At 43.5% G+C, this 19,134-nt stretch overlaps 1 protein-coding gene across 3 annotated transcripts; it reads left to right on the forward strand.

The window, feature by feature from the left end:
- Positions 1-2,920: 2,920 nt before the first annotated feature.
- LOC103643787 (cationic amino acid transporter 2, vacuolar) lies at positions 2,921-9,563 on the forward strand. Of its 3 annotated transcripts, none has more exons than XM_008666951.3 (14): positions 2,921-3,367; positions 5,547-5,748; positions 5,930-6,014; positions 6,122-6,262; positions 6,351-6,469; positions 6,549-6,645; positions 6,723-6,895; positions 6,970-7,036; positions 7,487-7,645; positions 8,072-8,321; positions 8,429-8,537; positions 8,671-8,783; positions 8,865-8,940; positions 9,052-9,563. In XM_008666951.3, the coding sequence occupies exons 1-14, from the start codon at positions 3,208-3,210 to the stop codon at positions 9,206-9,208; spliced, it is 1,908 nt and encodes a 635-aa protein (XP_008665173.1). In that variant the 5' UTR covers positions 2,921-3,207; the 3' UTR covers positions 9,209-9,563. The 3 variants fall into 3 exon arrangements, with proteins under 3 accessions (XP_008665173.1, XP_008665174.1, XP_008665175.1); XM_008666952.4 differs by having other exon boundaries at positions 2,951-3,384; positions 9,052-9,561; XM_008666953.4 differs by having other exon boundaries at positions 2,951-3,367; positions 5,911-6,014; positions 9,052-9,561.
- The last annotated feature ends 9,571 nt before the right edge of the window (positions 9,564-19,134 follow it).

Below are 19,134 nucleotides of genomic sequence, written 5' to 3' on the forward strand. Positions count from 1 at the left end.
AACTGCATTTCCTCGTCTCCTACAAAAAAATAGTAAGTACCGCTATAACATTACATCTGGTGCAAAAGAAATACCAACCTCATCGTAATCGACCATATGTCCACAAAAATATCCAACGCCAAGCTCCGAAGGAACTAATCCATACTTAGCTTCAATACCACATTTGCAGAGTACTGGATCAAATTTGACCTCTTCTGCCGCCCACCCCATGTATCTCTTTTCCTTTACCTCTGGCTCTGGCTCTGGCCAATGGGACAAAGGACCATACAACCACTCTCTGAAACGACACTTACGCCACCCGTATGGCTGCAAGAGAAAAAATTAGTAATTTATTGTAAATAAAAACTAGTTTATACATTTAGCGTATCAATGGGCTCACATAATCAATGTTCGGACAACAGAACTGCTTGTCATAGTCTTCGTCGATGACAGCACGGTCTCCACAATCGCATCGAGGCGGTGAGTCCATCCGTCTTTCTGTTGCTACCTCCTTCTCCTCATCCGTCATTGGTGGAGGATTCGGGGGAGGAGGTACCCAACACTTAAAACGCTCATGACTGGTCTTTCCACTCAACCAATTAACGAAAAGAAGATATCGAGGGTCAAATTTATCAGGACCATCGATCCACTGGAAAAAGAAACACTTCTGATGTCCCTAAAATAATGGAAAGATGCACTATTACATATCTACAAAAAAATGAATGCGAACAAAATTAAGTGATAAGTCATAAGCTACGTACGTCCAAAGTGCCACAAAGGTAGTAGCAGCGAGCAGCCGTGTCTGGATGTTGTGATTGATGTACCCAAGCCAGTCTGCCACAGTCACAGTTAGGCACGGGGAGTTCAGGAGGAACAGGAGCATCCTTACTAGATACGTCCGGATATAACTCCCGAGGACGACCTCTCTTCTGCCACAACGCCTCTCGGTACATGTCTTTCATCTAATAAACGATTATAATTATCACTTGTACCTATTATGCTTTATAATAAGTTTACACAAACTAATAATCGAAATGATAATATAATAGGTGTATACAAATTATTAAACTAAAAAACTAATATACAAAACGAATCAGTTCGAAATCATACCTTGGTCTACGAAGTGAACCAACTCAAATCTTTGAATCCAGGAAATTTTTACGAAGTTTGGAAATGGGATGAAATGAGCTGCTCTCGGCCAGCCGCGCGGGCGTTTTTATAGGAATTCGTAGCTCGGCGCCAAGATCTGTGGCGCCGAGCTACGAGGCCGCGCCGCCACCACGTCAGCGCCAGGTCAGCCCTGGACGCAGCTAGCCGTTGCGGCCACGTCACAGCTCGGCGCCATAGGCTGTGGCGCCGAGCTGTGTTAGCTCGGCGCCACAAGCTATGGCGCCGAGCTAAGGGTCCAAAACTGCATTTAAATTTTTTTTAGGTCTAAACGTAAATTTACTTCTGTTTAAGGGCTAAAATACAAAAAATTCGGGTTTATCTGCAGGATATAAAAGACTACCGGTCAAACTATTTGAAGGTTACAATATTTTTCAGATCAGATGGAGACGTCTGTGTAGGTGACGCCTCTTAATAGGGCGTACGGGGAGGGTCCCTGTGCTACCTACTCGCCGTCAACGACTTCCTCTTCGTCTTCAACTGCGGATGGACCGATCTCTGTGATACCTATCTCGCAAGAAAAAAAAGATAAGGAGAAAGAAAGAAATAAACAGCGCTTGAAGCGCGTCTTGGGGGCGTCGCCGCAGCAGCTAGGGCGAATGGAGTAGACGGTGTCTGGATCAATCCACATATCTAGATCATTGCAACAGCAGGCTAGGAGCCTCAGCCTCATCTTGACTTTCCCTCCAAATGCAATCAACGCAAACCAGCGGAATAGAAGAAGACGCCAGGATCAGGTGAAGCCCCTCGCGCTCGCCGTAGGATCGATTCTTAAGCCTAGAATACTAGTCCGTAACTAAAATCATCGATGACGAGTAGATCTGTTCTACTGAAAGGATTAGTGAAATATACTTCGTTGTTATTGTGTTGACGCGTCCTGGCGAGGTGATGGTGGAGAGTTGTCACTGTCGTCGGCGTCACCTCTATTGCCCTACAAAGGAGCAATAGGCATCGAAATCCGAGCCATCATTGGTTCTCGTTCATCGGTCACTCTAACACTTAGGCAACGGGGCCTCTATGTGGATTAGGGTTTAGGGCAAGATACTAGGTTTGGCTTTCCTGCGACCCCTTAATCCTTTATATAGCGTCGTGTGACCGGGGGCTCCAACCGAGATTAGCGTGGATCCTTCCAATCAAGGGTCTAGTTTAAGCATATAGATAATTAGGTTAAGCCCAATCCGATCTCTGATGACCGGCTGTAGAGGACACATCCAACAGGAAGATCACCTTGCATGCAAGCACTGGGCGAGGCAAATTCAAGAAAGGTTAGCTGTCACCTACTCCTCCTTTACAGTGACGCGACCAATGATGAGCACGCCCATTCATCGTCGGTACGTTGCTGCACCTATATCTTCCTGGCCCACACCCTGCATCAGATCCCATCCCCTCGCCGCAGGAATGCGGCAACGTATACACCCACATACCGACACGTCCGTCGACAGCCACAGAAACGCACGAACATCGTACTATTTTATATATTATTTGTTTGGTTTTAAGTCACCGCAACTTATCTAACTTTTTTAAACTAAGATAAGTTTTTTCAATTCGAGTGGCTAAATTTAATTGTGGCACCTAGCCATGCTCTACACGCTCCACTGGAAATTATATATTTACATATTATCGCCCCGCTCTATTTTTCTGCATAAAAATTGTAGAAATGTAAACAAGATTCTCGGTGAACAGTTGAACGCATCTGAATCTTGGCGAAAACATTCTATTTACATCCACAGTGTGCGCTCGATAGAGGTAAAAACAACATACACGTGTACCACTATAAAGAATTCTCCCAGTGTGCGCTGTTCTCAGAGCGAGCAATTTTCCAACAGATACGACACCAGACGAGAGGGAACCTCGAGCCAAGAAAGCGAGAGGGGGAAGCTGCGGCCGCCGGCCGAGCGAGCTCGCCGTCCCCATCCACCCCTCTCACTCTCCTCTTCCTCCTCTCTGTCTTTCGCTCCGTCCAGCCGCCGCGTAATCCGCGGAACCAGATGCCCTCATCCGCCCTCTGATCGAATCCCGCGAGAAAGGCCGGTTCTCTGTCCTGCCGTGCCGGCGATCTTGATGGCATTGGAGGCGGGGAGCAGCGGCTGCGGCGGGAGGGGATGGGGCGGCGGGTTCCGGAGCCTGATGCGGCGGAAGCAGGTGGACTCCGACCGGATCCGCGCCGAGGGCCAGCCGCAGCTCGCCAAGGAGCTCAACGTGCCGGAGCTGGTCGCCATCGGTGCGGTTTTTTCTTCGGTGTGATTCTGTGCTGTGCCAACTCGTTGTGTTTCGTGTTCTTGTACTGTATGGGCTTTCGTGGTTTTCAGATGCTGGTTGTTTTTGCGGGGTTTTAGCGAATTCTGGTCAGCACGCTGGCTTTGCCGTGGAATTTGCCAGGTGCAATTCACGTGCCATAATTTTCTTCACTATCGATATCGTAACTGGACGTATTTTTTTTGCCCTTTATGATATCTCCAGTGAGTAAATTGTACGGAGTATGTTCGTATCCTTTCCACACAACTGACAGTAAGAAATTATATCGGGGTGACATAAAAAGATTTTTATAACGCTTGTTATGACAGAATAAGTTACTAGATAGTAGAAGAGAATTTGCACAGTTTGTTAGTCTCTGTAATTCTGCTGAATTTCTGGACCAACGGAGCTGCTAAAATTATATGCATTGATTCATAGTACTCCTCTCACTTTCTTGGTTTTTATGTCTATATTTAAACGAATGATAATAAATTTAGACACATATACAAAATATATGCATCAAGAATTGTATAAACATACTAAATTTTTAAAACTACTACGCCATCTGTTCTTTTTTATTTACCACGTTTTAGTTTAAAAATAAACCGACGAACGATAAATATAAATATTTGAGAATGGAAGTAGTACTATTTAAGTCATGAATTGTCTCTGCAAGTTTTCATTGATTCTTTCTTTCAAAATTTGCGTACTGTGACCTGCGCTCTCTCTATTCAAGTAAAAATTTTTGATTTGTTATTCTCCTGTAATTTGGATGGCTGCATTGGTAGCGACTTGCTCTGTTTCTGTATTGTATAGTATAACTGCTTTTATTGGTCTTGGTTTCCTTGAACTTGTCCAGTTTTTTATTGGTGTTGATCTGACAAATTATTATTTGTATTTATTTTTTCGGAGATGTAACATCATAATTGGTACTTTATCATCTAGTTTCGGACGTAGCAGCCTAGTAAAGATAAACCCTGAACTGTCTCGAGCAACTTATCATCTCTTATTTCATTTTCTATTTTAAAATTCACTATACGACTACAGTCAGAGTGCAAAACCATATGCATAGAGACAGCCTACAGTCCACTGTATTTTCGTATTACTTAAAATACCCTTCGAATTCTCTCCCTGTCAATGACGTGTGGTCCCATAGGTCATGTTCTTCCTCCTTTTCCATCTTCTATGCCGAGCAGCCGTCGACGCTGCCACCACCCACCATGCAGTGCAGCCACGCAGGCGAGCTGGAGAGCTGCCACCGGCCACGTGGGCACATGTTCGAGCAGACTCCATCCTTCGCCTGCTTGCCTCGGTCACGCTCACGCGCCACCGCCCCGTGCAGGCCGTGCTCGTCGACTCGCAGCCCGTCGCTCTCGCTATTGCGGCAGCGCACCGCGCGCTCGCTACTGCCGCAGCTCGCGAGAGCCGGCGGCCTCACGCTCGGTCGTGCCGCAACCCGCCGTGTGCTTGCCACTGCCCTAGCTCACGAGCGTCGCCGGCCACGCTGCTTGCCGCGTCCCTGCAGGAGTCGCCGGCTGCGGTTGCTTCAAGACGGGGAAGAACAAGAAGGGAGAAGATGACTTGTGCCCTGTGGGGCCCATGCGTCAGTGACAGAAAGAGAGTGGTGGACGTAGGGGCATTCTGGGCAATACGAAAATACAACAGTTGGTCCAACTGCATCTGAAGGCATTTTTCAGAAGAACTATAAGGCTATCTCCAGCCGTTTTACCAATCTCACCTCTTATTTCAAACTCCACTTTTGACAGTGCAAAACAATGATTTGTATAGCCATATGCACAGTCTGCTGGTCACAGCCTAATGATTTAACTTTGAATAGGTGATTAATAATAGTATCTTTTAGATCCTTGAGAACTGTAATGGGCAATGGCACCAATCAACAAAACCTTTTTTCATAGGTTAGTCAATGTTGGCTTAAGCTGTGGATTGTGGATCTCTTGATCCTTCACTCCAACTGTTGCTTTTTTTTTTCCTTCGACTTGTTCTCTTTACACAGATAAATTACTCTAGTAAGTTTGTATAGTGATATAGGTTACTTCAATGCTTCTTGTTCTTAAAAATCAAAACATTGATGGGCTGAATCAGATTCTATAGTAATAGAGTTCTTCAACCATTCCACTTCATGATGAACCTATATTTTCTATCAGGAGTTGGTTCCACAGTTGGAGCAGGAGTATATGTTCTTGTGGGAATAATTGCTAGGGAGCACGCTGGTCCAGCATTGACAATTTCATTTCTGATAGCTGGAATAGCAGCCACACTTTCAGCTTTCTGTTATGCTGAGCTTGCTAGTCGTTGCCCCTCTGCTGGAAGTGCCTACCATTATTCATACATCTGTGTTGGAGAAGGGTAAGTTACTGACGCATGAGTAAACATACATTCTTTGATGATATGAAATACTAGCTCTTTCAGATAAGTATGATGAACTGTATTATTTTGTCAATATGCAAATGAATAAACTTACAACTCAAATTTTCTATCTATAAACAAATGCCTAGAATGAACTCACAGGGTCATTTTATTTACCTAGTGTTGCCTGGTTGATTGGCTGGGCTCTAGTGCTGGAATATACTATTGGTGGATCTGCTGTTGCCCGTGGTATATCTCCAAACTTAGTAAGTAACTAAGTATGATTTGTTTAGCATCTAGCTCAGTTCAACTGTATTCAGTCAATGCTTTGGATGATAAGCCTGGTTTGATGAACTTTCTTTATTTTTTCCAGGCCTTGTTTTTTGGAGGACAGGATAGTCTGCCATGGATTTTAGCACGCCATCAGCTTCCATGGTTTGGTATCATTATTGATCCCTGTGCAGCTGCTCTTGTTTGTGTTGTGACTGTTTTACTCTGCATGGGAATTAAAGAGGTCACTACTTTGATCGATTCATAAGTTCTTATTCCTTCTCTCCACAATTACAGAACCACTTATGGTCATTCTATTTGAATTGTTGCAGAGTTCATTTGCACAAGGAGTTGTAACAGTTCTGAATGCTTTTGTAATGATATTTGTTATTGTAGCTGGTAGTTATATTGGCTTCCAAATAGGATGGGTCGGCTACAAGGATTCTGATGGGTAATGCATAAAGGCTTAGTGCTTCTTTTCTTTTGTAGGATTTCATAGTGGTGTGCTCATAGGTATATGAACTTTCCAGGTATTTCCCATATGGAGTAAATGGAATGCTTGCTGGATCAGCAACTGTTTTCTTTGCATACATAGGCTTTGATACAGTTGCTAGTACAGCTGAAGAGGTTAGGAAGACCCCATCTGCCAAAGATGTGCACTTCTTTTGGAAGAGTTTATGTTTACCCCCTTTTGATTCCTTCAGGTTAGGAATCCACAGAGAGATCTTCCATTGGGAATCGGAGTAGCGTTGGCTATTTGTTGTGCATTGTATATGGCTGTTTCTGTTGTTATTGTTGGGCTGGTACCATATTTTGCCATGGACCCAGATACTCCTATTTCATCTGCCTTTGCAAAACATGGAATGCAATGGGCCATGTAAGTCCTGTCTTTTTGTTTGCCCTCTTGTGTATACCAGTCATCGACTTACATACTTTACCATCTAATTTTAGGTATGTTGTGACAACTGGTGCTGTTCTTGCACTCTGCTCGAACTTGATGGGCTCACTTCTTCCACAGGTATACAGTGATAAAACATAAAAGTATATTATGACTTACTCCTGATGACACCCAGTGGATGAAATTGAATGGAATTTGAGTTGATTCTACTATTCTAGTACATGTGAACTTTTCATTCCACTGTCAGTTACTCTGCAATAAGTTGTGAACCTAGCCTTGTAAGTGGCCAAAACTCAATGACTCCTGACCCTTATTGTATAATTTATCTGTTCTTCGGTTTGCACTTTGGATTCCTCATTTAACTCAACATTATCCATCAATTACATTGCCCCCCATTCATTCATTTTGAATTTAAATCCCATTGAACTAATGCTGCAATGAACTTTGATTCCCATGCCACATCTATGAGCGAAGATGTAGGCATGTAGTACTATGGTGAACCACATCAGCACTATGCAGATGATATTTTAATACTTGGTGTCATTATGATTTGAATTGTTATTCTCGCAGCCTAGAATACTTATGGCCATGGCACGAGATGGCCTGTTGCCATCCTTCTTCTCTGATGTTAACAAGCAAACTCAAGTACCTGTTAAGAGCACAATTGTGACAGGCATCTGTGCAGCTGCTCTGGCTTTTACAATGGATGTCTCACAGTTAGCAGGAATGGTAAGGAACCAGCTATCTGTGATTGTTTGTGTTGGTGGAGAAGACACAGGTTTGGGAGATTTTCTCTATTACTTAGGCCACACTAACCATGTCTGGTTATAGTTACATATATAGGACCAAGTGGTCTGTTGCAACTGAAAGTAGAGATAAGATTACAACTACTAAAGTAGAGATAAGGTAGAAGATAAGATGCTATATCTAGATGCCATAACATAGGCACTAACTACTGCTACTACTACTACTTATCCTAGAGATGGAGCTCCAAAGTACCAAGAACACAAGGGTTATTCTTATGGTTTGTCTAGTCATAGCCATTTTCACAACAATGGACTATGGAAGAGAGAGTTCCTTCAGGACTGTACATACACACAAGCAATACAAATCATAAGGTGGAGTGAAATAAAAAATATGTTCTTTTGGTTGCAGGTCAGTGTAGGCACACTCCTTGCATTCACCGTAGTTGCTGTTTCGATCTTGATACTCAGATATGTCCCTCCAGATGAGGTCCCTTTGCCACCCTCTCTGCAAGAATCATTCCGTTTGAACCAGGAATGCGATGAGGAAAGGGACAGGGCTCTTCTTGGAGTTGGGAACTGTACCTTGTCTCAGACAAAGGATGTGATTGTGGTAGTAGAATCAGTTAAGGACCCTCTCATTGATATACCGCTGCATAAAGGTAATACAAATTTGCTTTCGGGTTTTTTCTTCAATTTTGTTGTTCCAACAACAGATACATTTTACTTCATCTAGCTACTAAAAAGAATTTCCATGTTAATTCTTTAGGCAAGATGGATGAGACAAAGCGCCGAAAGATAGCCTCTTTAAGCATAGGATCTGTGTGTATAGGGGTTCTGATCCTCACATCTTCAGCCTCTGCCACATGGTTGCCTTTGTAAGTACCATATGACCAATTGTCTGAAATGATAGTAGGCCGGCCCCTTGAATTGATCACTTTATGATTCATCACATTAATAACAAACATAGAAAAACTCTTGTCCTAACAAAAGTATATTGCTCTATATCAGTCTCCCGATATGTATTGGCTGCATCATTGGAGTTGTGCTCCTTCTGGCTGGCCTCAGTTTGCTCTCCTGGATCGACCAAGATGCTGGCAGGCACTCTTTTGGTCATTCTGGAGGTACTGCTAATAAATTCACATAACACTCCTTACCAGTATATTTGAACTAAACAGTACGTATCTGTGATTTGTTTTCTGTAGGATTCACATGCCCTTTTGTTCCAGTGCTGCCAGTTTTGTGCATCCTGATAAATACGTATCTGTTGATAAACCTGGGGTTAGTGTTGAATCTATGATTCTGTTTCTAAGGAACATAGGTTGGAAATGACCGAGTCGTTTTCTCTCTTTGTGATTAATCTGAATTGCTCATTTGCAATGTGTTCTTCAGTGGTGACACATGGATGAGAGTTGGCATATGGCTGCTGATGGGTGTTCTCCTGTACATTTTCTACGGACGAACCCACAGCTCCCTAACAGATGTCGTCTACGTTCCAGTAGCGCAGGCTGATGAGATGTACAGGAGTTCATCAGGATATGTATCATAGAAAAGAACAGCCGCAGTTACTTCAAGGTGGTTGGTCATTCAGTTGTAGATAATTGGTTATCAACCAGGAAAGAGGGGAATTGGCTGTTATTTCTTTCATGCTTGGCCAACAAGATCTCGTGGATGCAACTTTGCAAGATATATATGATGTTCACGAGCCTGGTCAATTTACACATTGTTTGTTGGAGTGTGCGTAGATGTGGTGTATATAAACCCAGCTGGGTGGAATGATGTGGTACATAATTTATGCAATTCATGTAAAAGCCCTTTCTACCTTTCTACTGAAATGGGAGAGCATTTAAAGGGCATATTGAAACAGTACATGAATGGCAAGAGAAGCTACCTTTTTTTATATCTTTTTACCTCGAACAAGTCATAATTGTGGCCTTCTTCACCTTATTCAGCAGATGCTGTTTTATACATTCCAAATAAATTACTCGTATATTAAGAAATATCTAATAAATTACTCTTATATTAAGAAATGTCTAAGGAGTAAGTGTAAAAAAATACAAAAGATGTATCTTGCTGAAGTAACATCTCTAACATGGTTCTCTAAGTCTAGTTACGGTTAAACTCATACATGCCATATAAATAAGTCGCATCTTGAGAGGTTCCAGTCAAGGGCAAAGTCATGATCTGAGATTAGGAGAGTGTTAGAAGCATTTTTTTGCATCATTTACATGAGAATTAGCTAAAAAACTATCAGCTCATATAAAATTAGGGGAGCATTAGTGGGACATTGCCCTCCCTGTGCCCCCTTGTCGTCGTCCCTAGTACCGGTGAATAAGATACAAGACTTAGATATATTGGATTATATGAATGAGTTTTTATATATATTTAGTGCTTAAAGAATCACAACATAGTATTTAGGTTGTACATATACCCTTATCGGTATAGGTGTACATTCGGGCCGTCCGGCCCAAGCCCGAAAAGGCCTGTATTATTTGAATTTCGGGCCGTGCTGGGCCGGCCCACGGGCCTAACCCTCGGCCCATGGCCCGACCCATAGTTTCTTAAATGTGTCGGGCTCATTTTGGGCGGCCCGAAATTATAAAAGCCCGAAATTCACATTAGGGCCCGAAATTCAATTTTTGGCCCGAAATTCAATTTTGGCCCGGAATTCACATTAGGGCCCGAAATTCAAAACAAATTTAATAAAACAAATAAAAGATAAGACAAATTAATTTGACCAAAAGCAAACTTAATATTTGTATTAAGTTACTAGAGCTATGCAATGACTACCTCGTTTACAAATCATTTTGTTAGAAAGAAAAAGAGTATAATCAGCTCTATATAAAGTTCGTAAGTTCAGTTCATTATCTAATGTTCATAACAAAAATAAAATTACATCACATACTCTAATTCAAAGCTATAAAAAACATCTAACTAACATTATCTCTAGCTTTGTGTTCTTTATCAAGTACATGAAAGTGTGGAATGAAGTGTGATTTTAATAAATATATGGGCCTTTTCGTGCCTCTGTATGGGTCATTTCGTGCCTGCCTTAAACGGGCTGTGCTCGTGCCCGCCCATGGGCCGCGACCTCGGCCCAAACCCGGTCCGATATATCGGGCTGTGCTGGCCCGGCACTAAAATATTTCGTGCCATGCCGTGCCTGGGCCGTGCTCTTTTTTCCGTGCTTCGGGCCGGCCCATCAGGCCCGACCCAAATATACACCTATACTTATCGGCTACTATGTCTTGTACACTTATACTTGTGTGCTTGTGATTAACGGATAATACTATTAACGCAAAATAGTGGTGGTTTGGGAATTTCTATGAATACATTCTTCTACTTTTGTAGCATTAAAATTCTCATCATCACTATCTGGTATTTGCATTTCATTTTCTACAAAATCCCAAATGCTATAATGGAGAGAGAAAGATGACTACACATTTTGTGACTCCACCAACAATAGTCCTTGTCGGTGTTTGGGACCCGACCGCGCACTCGGGGTTATCCCTCGAGGTGCTTTTGGGTAGGACGGTGTTGCTGACTGTAGCTTGATGGTTCGTGCTAGGCGCACAAGAGACGATGGATAATTTTCTACAGGTTCGGGCCGCTTAGAGAGGCGTAATACCCTACTTTCTGGTGTGGATCTTTATATGGTGGGTTACAGGGAGATTCTCTAGTATGAAGGATGCTAGAGAATAGAGTAGATGACTGATGAATGACCTGCCTTTTGACGGGGTGCCCCCTAGGCCTTATATACTCGACCGTGGGGCGTTACACGCGTGTATGATAACAACGTGCACCTAAGTAATAGTGAACCGACTGAACTTATCTTCCTATAATCCTGCCGACTTATCCTCATTTAGTTCCGACGTCTGAGGGTGCTGCGCGAGAGAATCAGATCAATGCTGCGGATAATGCTTAAATCCAATGAGCCGTCTGGGCCTGAGTCTATCCAATCCTGCGTCAATCCATTTTGCCAGCAGTTCCTCCCCTGGCCCACGAAGGGATGGCCTTGCGAGATAGTGGACCCAAAGCCTTTCGCGAGGCCTTCTTGAGAGCACCTAGAGAGGGGGAGGGGTGAATAGGTGATCCTGTAAAAATCAAACACGAATAGCCACAAAACTTAGTTATAAGTGTTAGTGTAGTCAAGTGGCTAAGAAACGTTCTCGTGCGAACAAAGCAATCACAATAAGCAGCACACGAGACGCATGATTTTTATCCTGTGGTTCAGCCAAGTAACACTTGCGTACTTCCACGTTGTGGCGTCCCAATGGACGAGGGTTGCACTCAACCCCTTTCAAGCGATCAAATGATCAACTTGAATATCACGGCTTTCTTCCTTAGTCTTTCTCCCGTTTGCGAGGAATCTCCACAACTTAGAGCCTCTCGCCCTTACAATGATGATCACAAAAGAAGCACAAAAGTAAGGGAGGGGAGAGCAACACACACAAGACTCAAATCCACAGCACAACCACGCACACAAGTCACAACTTGAGCTCAAAGTACAACACACGGAGTTCACAACTCAAATGGAGCTCAAATCGCTAACACAGAGAATCAAATGCGTGGGAGCGGAGTCTGGATGCTTTAGAATACTCAGAGAATGCTTGGGTAGCTCCTCCATGCGCCTAGGGGTCCCTTTTATAGCCCTAAGGCAGCTAGGAGCCGTTGGAGGCCAACTTGGAAGGCCAAACTTGCCTTCTGTCGGGTGGTGCACCGGACAGTCCGGTGCACCACCGGACAGTCACTGTAGCTGTCCGGTGCGCGATCTCCTTCCTTTTCTGGCGCATCCGACCGTTGGTCCTCAGAGCTGATTGGCGCACCGGACATTGTACGGTGCCCATCGGACAGTCCGGTGCACCAGCTGACCGTTGGAGCAATCCACGTGTCGCGCGAAGATTGCACGGCCGACCGTTGACGCAGGCGACCGTTGGCTCACCGGACAGTCCGATGAATTATAGCCACGTCACCCCTTTGCTTTTCCCGAGGGCGACGAGTTCATCGCGGATGACTCACCGAACAGTCCGGTGCACCACCGAACGGTCCGGTGAATTATAGCCGTACGCCGCCGTCGAGTCCCGAGAGCGGCCTTTTCACGCGGACCAGCCTGCACCACCGGACACTGTCCGGTGCACCACCGGACAGTCCGGTGTGCCAAGCCGAGCTAGAGTTGGCTGCACAGAGCCAAGTCTTTTTCCAATTCTTTTCTCCCTGTTTCTAGCACTTAGACAAAATATGTTAGTACTCAAAACAATGTACTAAGTCTAGAAACGTACCTTTTGCCTTGATTTGCACTTCTCACTTTATTTGGTACATAGGAACTTCAATTAAACGTGTTAGGCACTTAATCACCAAAACATTATAGAAATTGCCCAAAGGCACATTTCCCTTTCAATCTCCCCCTTTTTGGTGATTTATGCCAACACAACCAAAAGCAACCAAAAGAAGTGCAACATCAATGCAATTGAAGACCAAATTGTTTTTGACTCTAATTTGGCATATTTGGATCACTCTTTGCCACCACTTGGTTTGTTTTTGCAAATCAAATTCATTTTCCTATATTTAAGTCAAACACACTTGTTTGGGCACATAGAGAGTTATTCCAAGAGTAAAATTGATCAAGTGCCAAAAACTCTCCCTTTTTCCCATAATCAAAATTCTCCCCCACAAGAGACCAAATTTTGCAATAAGAGTATTTTGGACAAATCAAAAGTTCTAACTCTATTGTTTTCAAAATTCACAAGTGGTAGCTGATCCATTTGCTTTGGCCTTAATTTCTCCCCCTTTGGCATTAAGCACCAAAACGGGATCATTCTTGGCCTTTTAACCCCATTGCCTCACCAAAAATGTCAATTACGAGAAAAAAGGCAATAAGAGCATAAGTGTGAACTTGGAATTAAATACACCAATACCGGAGTGCAGTGGAAGTCTTTGCAACGTCCAAGTCCATTTTCCCTTTCAATGCACCTTTGAGTCTACACCAAGAGTACTTAAACACATAGGTTAGTCTCAAAGGGTCAAGTTGTAGTACATCTCCCCCTTAATATGTGCATCACTTGCAAATGTACTTGTGAGGTCCGGGGATCATGTGTACAACTTGAGCACCACAAATAAACAATAATGGATTTAAATGCATAAAGTAACATGATCAAAGGCATAGAACACATGTATGCTATAGATCAATCCAAGTTACACGAATCTAAGACATTTAGCTCACTACGCAACCTGCAAAAGGTTTTCTCATCTAACGGCTTGGTAAAGATATCAGCTAGCTGGTTCTTGGTGCTAATGTGATACACCTCGATATCTCCCTTTTGCTGGTGGTCTCTCAAAAAGTGATGCCGGATGTCTATGTGCTTAGTGCGGCTGTGTTCAACAGGATTGTCCGCCATGCGGATTGCACTCTCATTGTCACATAGGAGTGGGACTTTGCTCAGATTGTAGCCAAAGTCCCAGAGGGTTTGCCTCATCCAAAGTAGTTGCGCGCAACAGTGTCCTGCAACAATATACTCGGCCTCAATGGTGGATAGGGCAATGGATGTTTGTTTCTTGGAACTCCAGGACACCAGGGACCTTCCTAGAAATTGGCACGTCCCCGATGTGCTCTTCCTATCAACCTTGCACCCGACATAATCGAAGTCTGAGTATCCAATCAATTCAAAGGTAGACCCCTTTGGATACCAGATCCCAAAGCAAGGTGTAGAAACTAAATATCTAAGAATTCGCTTAACAGCCACAAGGTGACATTCCCTAGGGTCGAATTGATATCTAGCACACATGCATACACTTAGCATAATGTCTGATCTACTAGCACATAAATAAAGCAATGAACCTATCATAGACCGGTATGCCTTTTGATCAACAGACATACCTCCTTTGTTGAGGTCGACATGCCCGTCGGTTCCCATCGGTGTCTTCGCGGGCTTGGCGTCCTTCATCCCAAACCTCTTGAGAAGATCTTGAGTGTACTTTGTTTGGGAGAGGAAGGTGCCGTCCTTGAGTTGCTTCACTTGGAACCCAAGGAAGTAGGTCAACTCGCCCATCATTGACATCTCGAACTTTTGTGTCATCACCCTGCTAAACTCCTCACAAGACTTTTGATTAGTAGAACCAAATATTATGTCATCGACATAAATTTGGCACACAAAAAGATCACCATCACAAGTCTTAATGAAAAGAGTGGGATCAACTTTCCCAACCTTGAAAGCATTAGCAATTAAGAAATCTCTAAGGCATTCATACCATGCTCTTGGGGCTTACTTAAGTCCATAGAGCGCCTTAGAGAGCTTGAACACGTGGTCGGGGTACCTATCATCCTCAAAGTCAGGGGGTTGTTCCACGTATACCTCCTCCTTGATTGCCCATTGAGGAAAGCGCTCTTCACATCCATTTGAAACAACCTGAAAGAATGGTGAGCGGCATAGGCTAATAGTATTCGAATAGACTCTAGCCTAGCCACAAGAGCAAAAGTCTCCTCAAAATCCAAACCTGCGACTTGGACATAACCTTTTGCCACAAGTCGAGCCTTGTTTCTTGTCACCACCCTGTGCTCGTCTTGCTTGTTGCGGAACACCCACTTGGTTCCCACAACATTTTGCTTTGGATGTGGCACCAGGCTCCAAACTTCATTCCTCTTGAAGTTGTTGAGCTCTTCCTGAAAGTCGCCTAGAGGGGGGGGGTGAATAGGCAAATCTGAAATTTATAGAGTTAAAGCACAACTACAAGCCGGGGTTAGCGTTAGAAATATAATCGAGTACAAAAGAGAGGGCGAAAACATATCACAAGCAAATAAGGAGGATGACACGGTGATTTGTTTTACCGAGGTTCGGTTCTTGCAAACCTATTCCCCGTTGAGGTGGTCACAAAGATCGGGTCTCTTTCAACCCTTTCCCTCTCTCAAATGGTCACCTAGACCGAGTGAGCTTCTCTTCTCAATCAACCGGGACACTAAGTCCCCACAAGGACCACCACACAATTGGTGTCTCTTGCCTTGATTACATTTGAGTTGGGAACAAGAAAGAATGAAGAAGAAAAGCAATCCAAGCACAAGAGCTCAAAAGAACACAAATGTCTCTCTCTCTCTCTCTAGTCACTAATTTGTTTGGAGTGATTACGGACTTGGGAGAGGATTTGATCTCTTTGATTGTGTCTTGGAATGAAGTCTATAGCTCTTGTATGAGGTTTGATGGCTGAAAACTTGGATCATTGAAGTGTGGTGGTTGGGGGTATTTATAGCCCCAACCACCAAGTTGATCGTTGGTGAAGGCTTCTGTCGTATGGCGCACCGGACAGTCCGGTGCGCCACCGGACACTGTCCAGTGTGCCAGCCACGTCACCAGGCCGTTGGGTTCCAACCGTTGGAGCTCTGACAAGTGGGGCCACCAGACAGTCCGGTGGTGCACCGGACAGTAACTGTTCACTGTCCGGTGCGCCTTCTGACGCCTGCTCTGACTTCTGCGCGCGTAGTGAACACTGTTCACTGTTCCGGTACCATTGCAGATGACCGTTGGCGCTTGAAGCCGTTGCTCTGCTTGGTGCACCGGACAGTCCGGTGCTACACCGGACAGTCCGGTGAATTATAGCGGAGCGGCCTCCCAAATTCCTGGAGGTGGCAAGTTCAGACTGGAACTCCCTGGTGCACCGGACACTGTCCGGTGGCACACCGGACAGTCCGGTGCGCCAGGCCAGGGCTGCCTTTGGGTTGTCTTTTGCTCTCTTTGTTTGAACCCTTTCTTGGTCTTTTTATTGATTTGTTGTGAACCTTTGGCACCTGTAAAACTTATAATCTAGAGCAAACTAGTTAGTCCAATTATTTGTGTTGGGCACTTCAACCACCAAAATCAATTAGGAAAAGGTGTAAGCCTATTTCCCTTTCAATCTCTCCCTTTTTGGTGATTGATGCCAACACAAACCAAAGCAAATATAATGTAAGTGCAAAGGTTGCTTGGAATGAAACCAATAATTATTTCTACTAGATATGCATGGATGGCTTTCTTCTTATTTAAAATTTTGGACCACGCTTGCACCACTTGTAAAGTTTTGGAAATCCCTTTTCAAAGTCTTTTGCAAATAGTCAAAGGTATATGAATAAGATTTTGATAAGCATTTTTAAGATTTGAAATTTTCTCCCCCTATTTCAAATGCTTTTCCTTTGACTACTCAAAACTCCCCCTCAAAGAAATCCTCCTCTTAGTGTTCAAGAGGGTTTTAGATATTAATTTTGAAGAGGGTATACCAATTTGAAATTATATCAAAAATAAGATACCAATTGAAAAATCTTTTCTTAACCCAAATTTGAAAGACTATATTTTGAAAGACTATATTTTTGAAATTGGTGGTGGTGCGTATATTTTTGAAATTGGTGGTGGTGTGGTCCTTTTGCTTTGGGCTAATACTTTCTCCCCCTTTGACATGAATCACCAAAAACGAATACTTGTGAGTGAAATATAAGCCCTTTGACTTTCTCTCCCTTTGGCAAATAATATATGAGTGAAGATGATACCAAATCGGAGAGCATTGTGAAGTGACGGCGAAGGATGAATAATTCGATGGAGTGGAGTGGAAGCCTTTTGTCTTCGCCGAGGACTCCATTTCCCTTTCAATCTATGACTTAGCATAATATTCACTTGAAAACATATTAGTCATAGCACATGAAAGAGATAATCAAAGGTATATAGATGAGCTATGTGTGCAAAATATCAATCAAAATTCCTAGAATCAAGAATATTTAGCTCATGCCTAAGTTTGGCAGAAGTTTTCTCATCTAGTGGCTTGGTAAAGATATCGGCTAATTGGTCTTTGGTGTTAATATAAGCAATCTCGATATCCCCCCGTTGTTGGTGATCTCTTAAAAAGTGATACCAAATGGCTATGTGTTTAGTGCGGCTGTGTTCAACGGGATTATCCGCCATGTGGATTGCACTCTCATTATCACATAGGAGAGGAACTTTGGTTAATTTGTAACCATTGTCCCTAAGGGTTTGCCTCATCCAAAGCAATTGCACACAACAATGGCCTACGGCAATATACTCGGCTTCGGCGGTAGAAAGAGCTACAGAATTTTGCTTCTTTGAAGCCCAAGACACCAGAGATCTTCCCAAGAACTGGCAAGTCCGTGATGTGCTCTTTCTATGAATCTTACACCCTGCCCTATCAACATCTGAATATCCAATTAAATCAAAAGTGGATCCCCTTGGGTACCAAAGGCCAAATTTAGGAGTATAAACTAAATATCTCAAGATTCGTTTTACGACACTGAGGTGAACCTCCTTAGGATCGGATTGGAATCTTGCACACATGCATACATAAAGCATAATATCCGGTCGTGAAGCACATAAATAAAGTAAAGAACCTATCATCGACCGGTATACCTTTTGATCTATGGATTTACCTCCCGTGTCGAGGTCGAGATGCTCATTGGTTCCCATGGGTGTCTTGATGGGCTTGGCATCCTTCATCCCAAACTTGGTGAGTATGTCTTGAATGTACTTCGTTTGGCTAATGAAGGTGCCCTCTTGGAGTTGCTTCACTTGAAATCCTAGGAAATACTTCAACTCCCCCATCATAGACATCTCGAATTTTTGAATCATTATCCTACTAAACTCTTCACATGTAGATTTGTTAGTAGAACCAAATATGATATCATCAACGTAAATTTGGCATACAAACAAATCATTAGCAATTGTTTTAGTAAAGAGAGTAGGATCGGCTTTGCCGACTTTGAAGTCATTAGAAATAAGAAAATCTCTTTGGCATTCATACCATGCTCTTGGGGCTTGCTTGATCCCATAAAGCGCCTTAGAGAGTTTATAGACATGGTTAGGGTACTCACTATCTTCAAAGCCGGGAGGTTGCTCAACATAGACCTCCTCCTTGATTGGTCCATTGAGGAAGGCACTCTTCACGTCCATTTGATAAAGCTTGAAGCCATGGTAAGTAGCATAGGCAAGTAATATACGAATTGACTCAAGCCTAGCTATGGGTGCATAGGTTTCACCGAAATCGAAACCTTCGACTTGTGAATAACCCTTGGCCATAAGTCGGGCTTTGTTCCTTGTCACCACACCATGCTCATCTTGTTTGTTGCGGAAGACCCACTTGGTTCCTACAACATTTTGGTTAGGACATGGAACTAAATGCCATACCTCATTCCTCGTGAAGTTGTTGAGCTCCTCTTGCATTGCCAGCACCCAATCCGAATCTTGAAGTGCTTCCTCTACCCTGTGTGGCTCAATAGAGGAAACAAAAGAGTAATGTTCACAAAAATGAGCAACACAAGATCGAGTGGTTACCCCCTTATGAATATCGCCAAGGATGGTGTTCACGGGATGATCTCGTTGGATTGCTTGGTGGACTCTTGGGTGTGGCGGTCTTGGATCCTCACCATCTTCCTTGTCTTCATTAGCATCTCCCCCTTGATTATTGTCCTCCTCTTGAGGTGGCTCCTCTTGATCTTCATCTTCATCATCTTGA

The sequence above is a fragment of the Zea mays genome, chromosome 1 (assembly GCF_902167145.1).
Source record: "Zea mays cultivar B73 chromosome 1, Zm-B73-REFERENCE-NAM-5.0, whole genome shotgun sequence".
NCBI classification, from domain to species: Eukaryota; Viridiplantae; Streptophyta; class Magnoliopsida; order Poales; family Poaceae; genus Zea; species Zea mays.

What these genes read in the sequence shown, in the direction of transcription:
- LOC103643787 (XM_008666951.3), top strand. Translation starts at nt 3,208, where the DNA reads ATGGCATTGGAGGCGGGGAGCAGCGGCTGCGGCGGGAGGGGATGGGGC. An exon ending in GTGGTATATCTCCAAACTTA is followed by an intron (nt 6,015 to 6,121) that starts GTAAGTAACTAA and finishes TATTTTTTCCAG; the next exon opens with GCCTTGTTTTTTGGAGGACA. An exon ending in TGGGCTCACTTCTTCCACAG is followed by an intron (nt 7,037 to 7,486) that starts GTATACAGTGAT and finishes TTATTCTCGCAG; the next exon opens with CCTAGAATACTTATGGCCAT.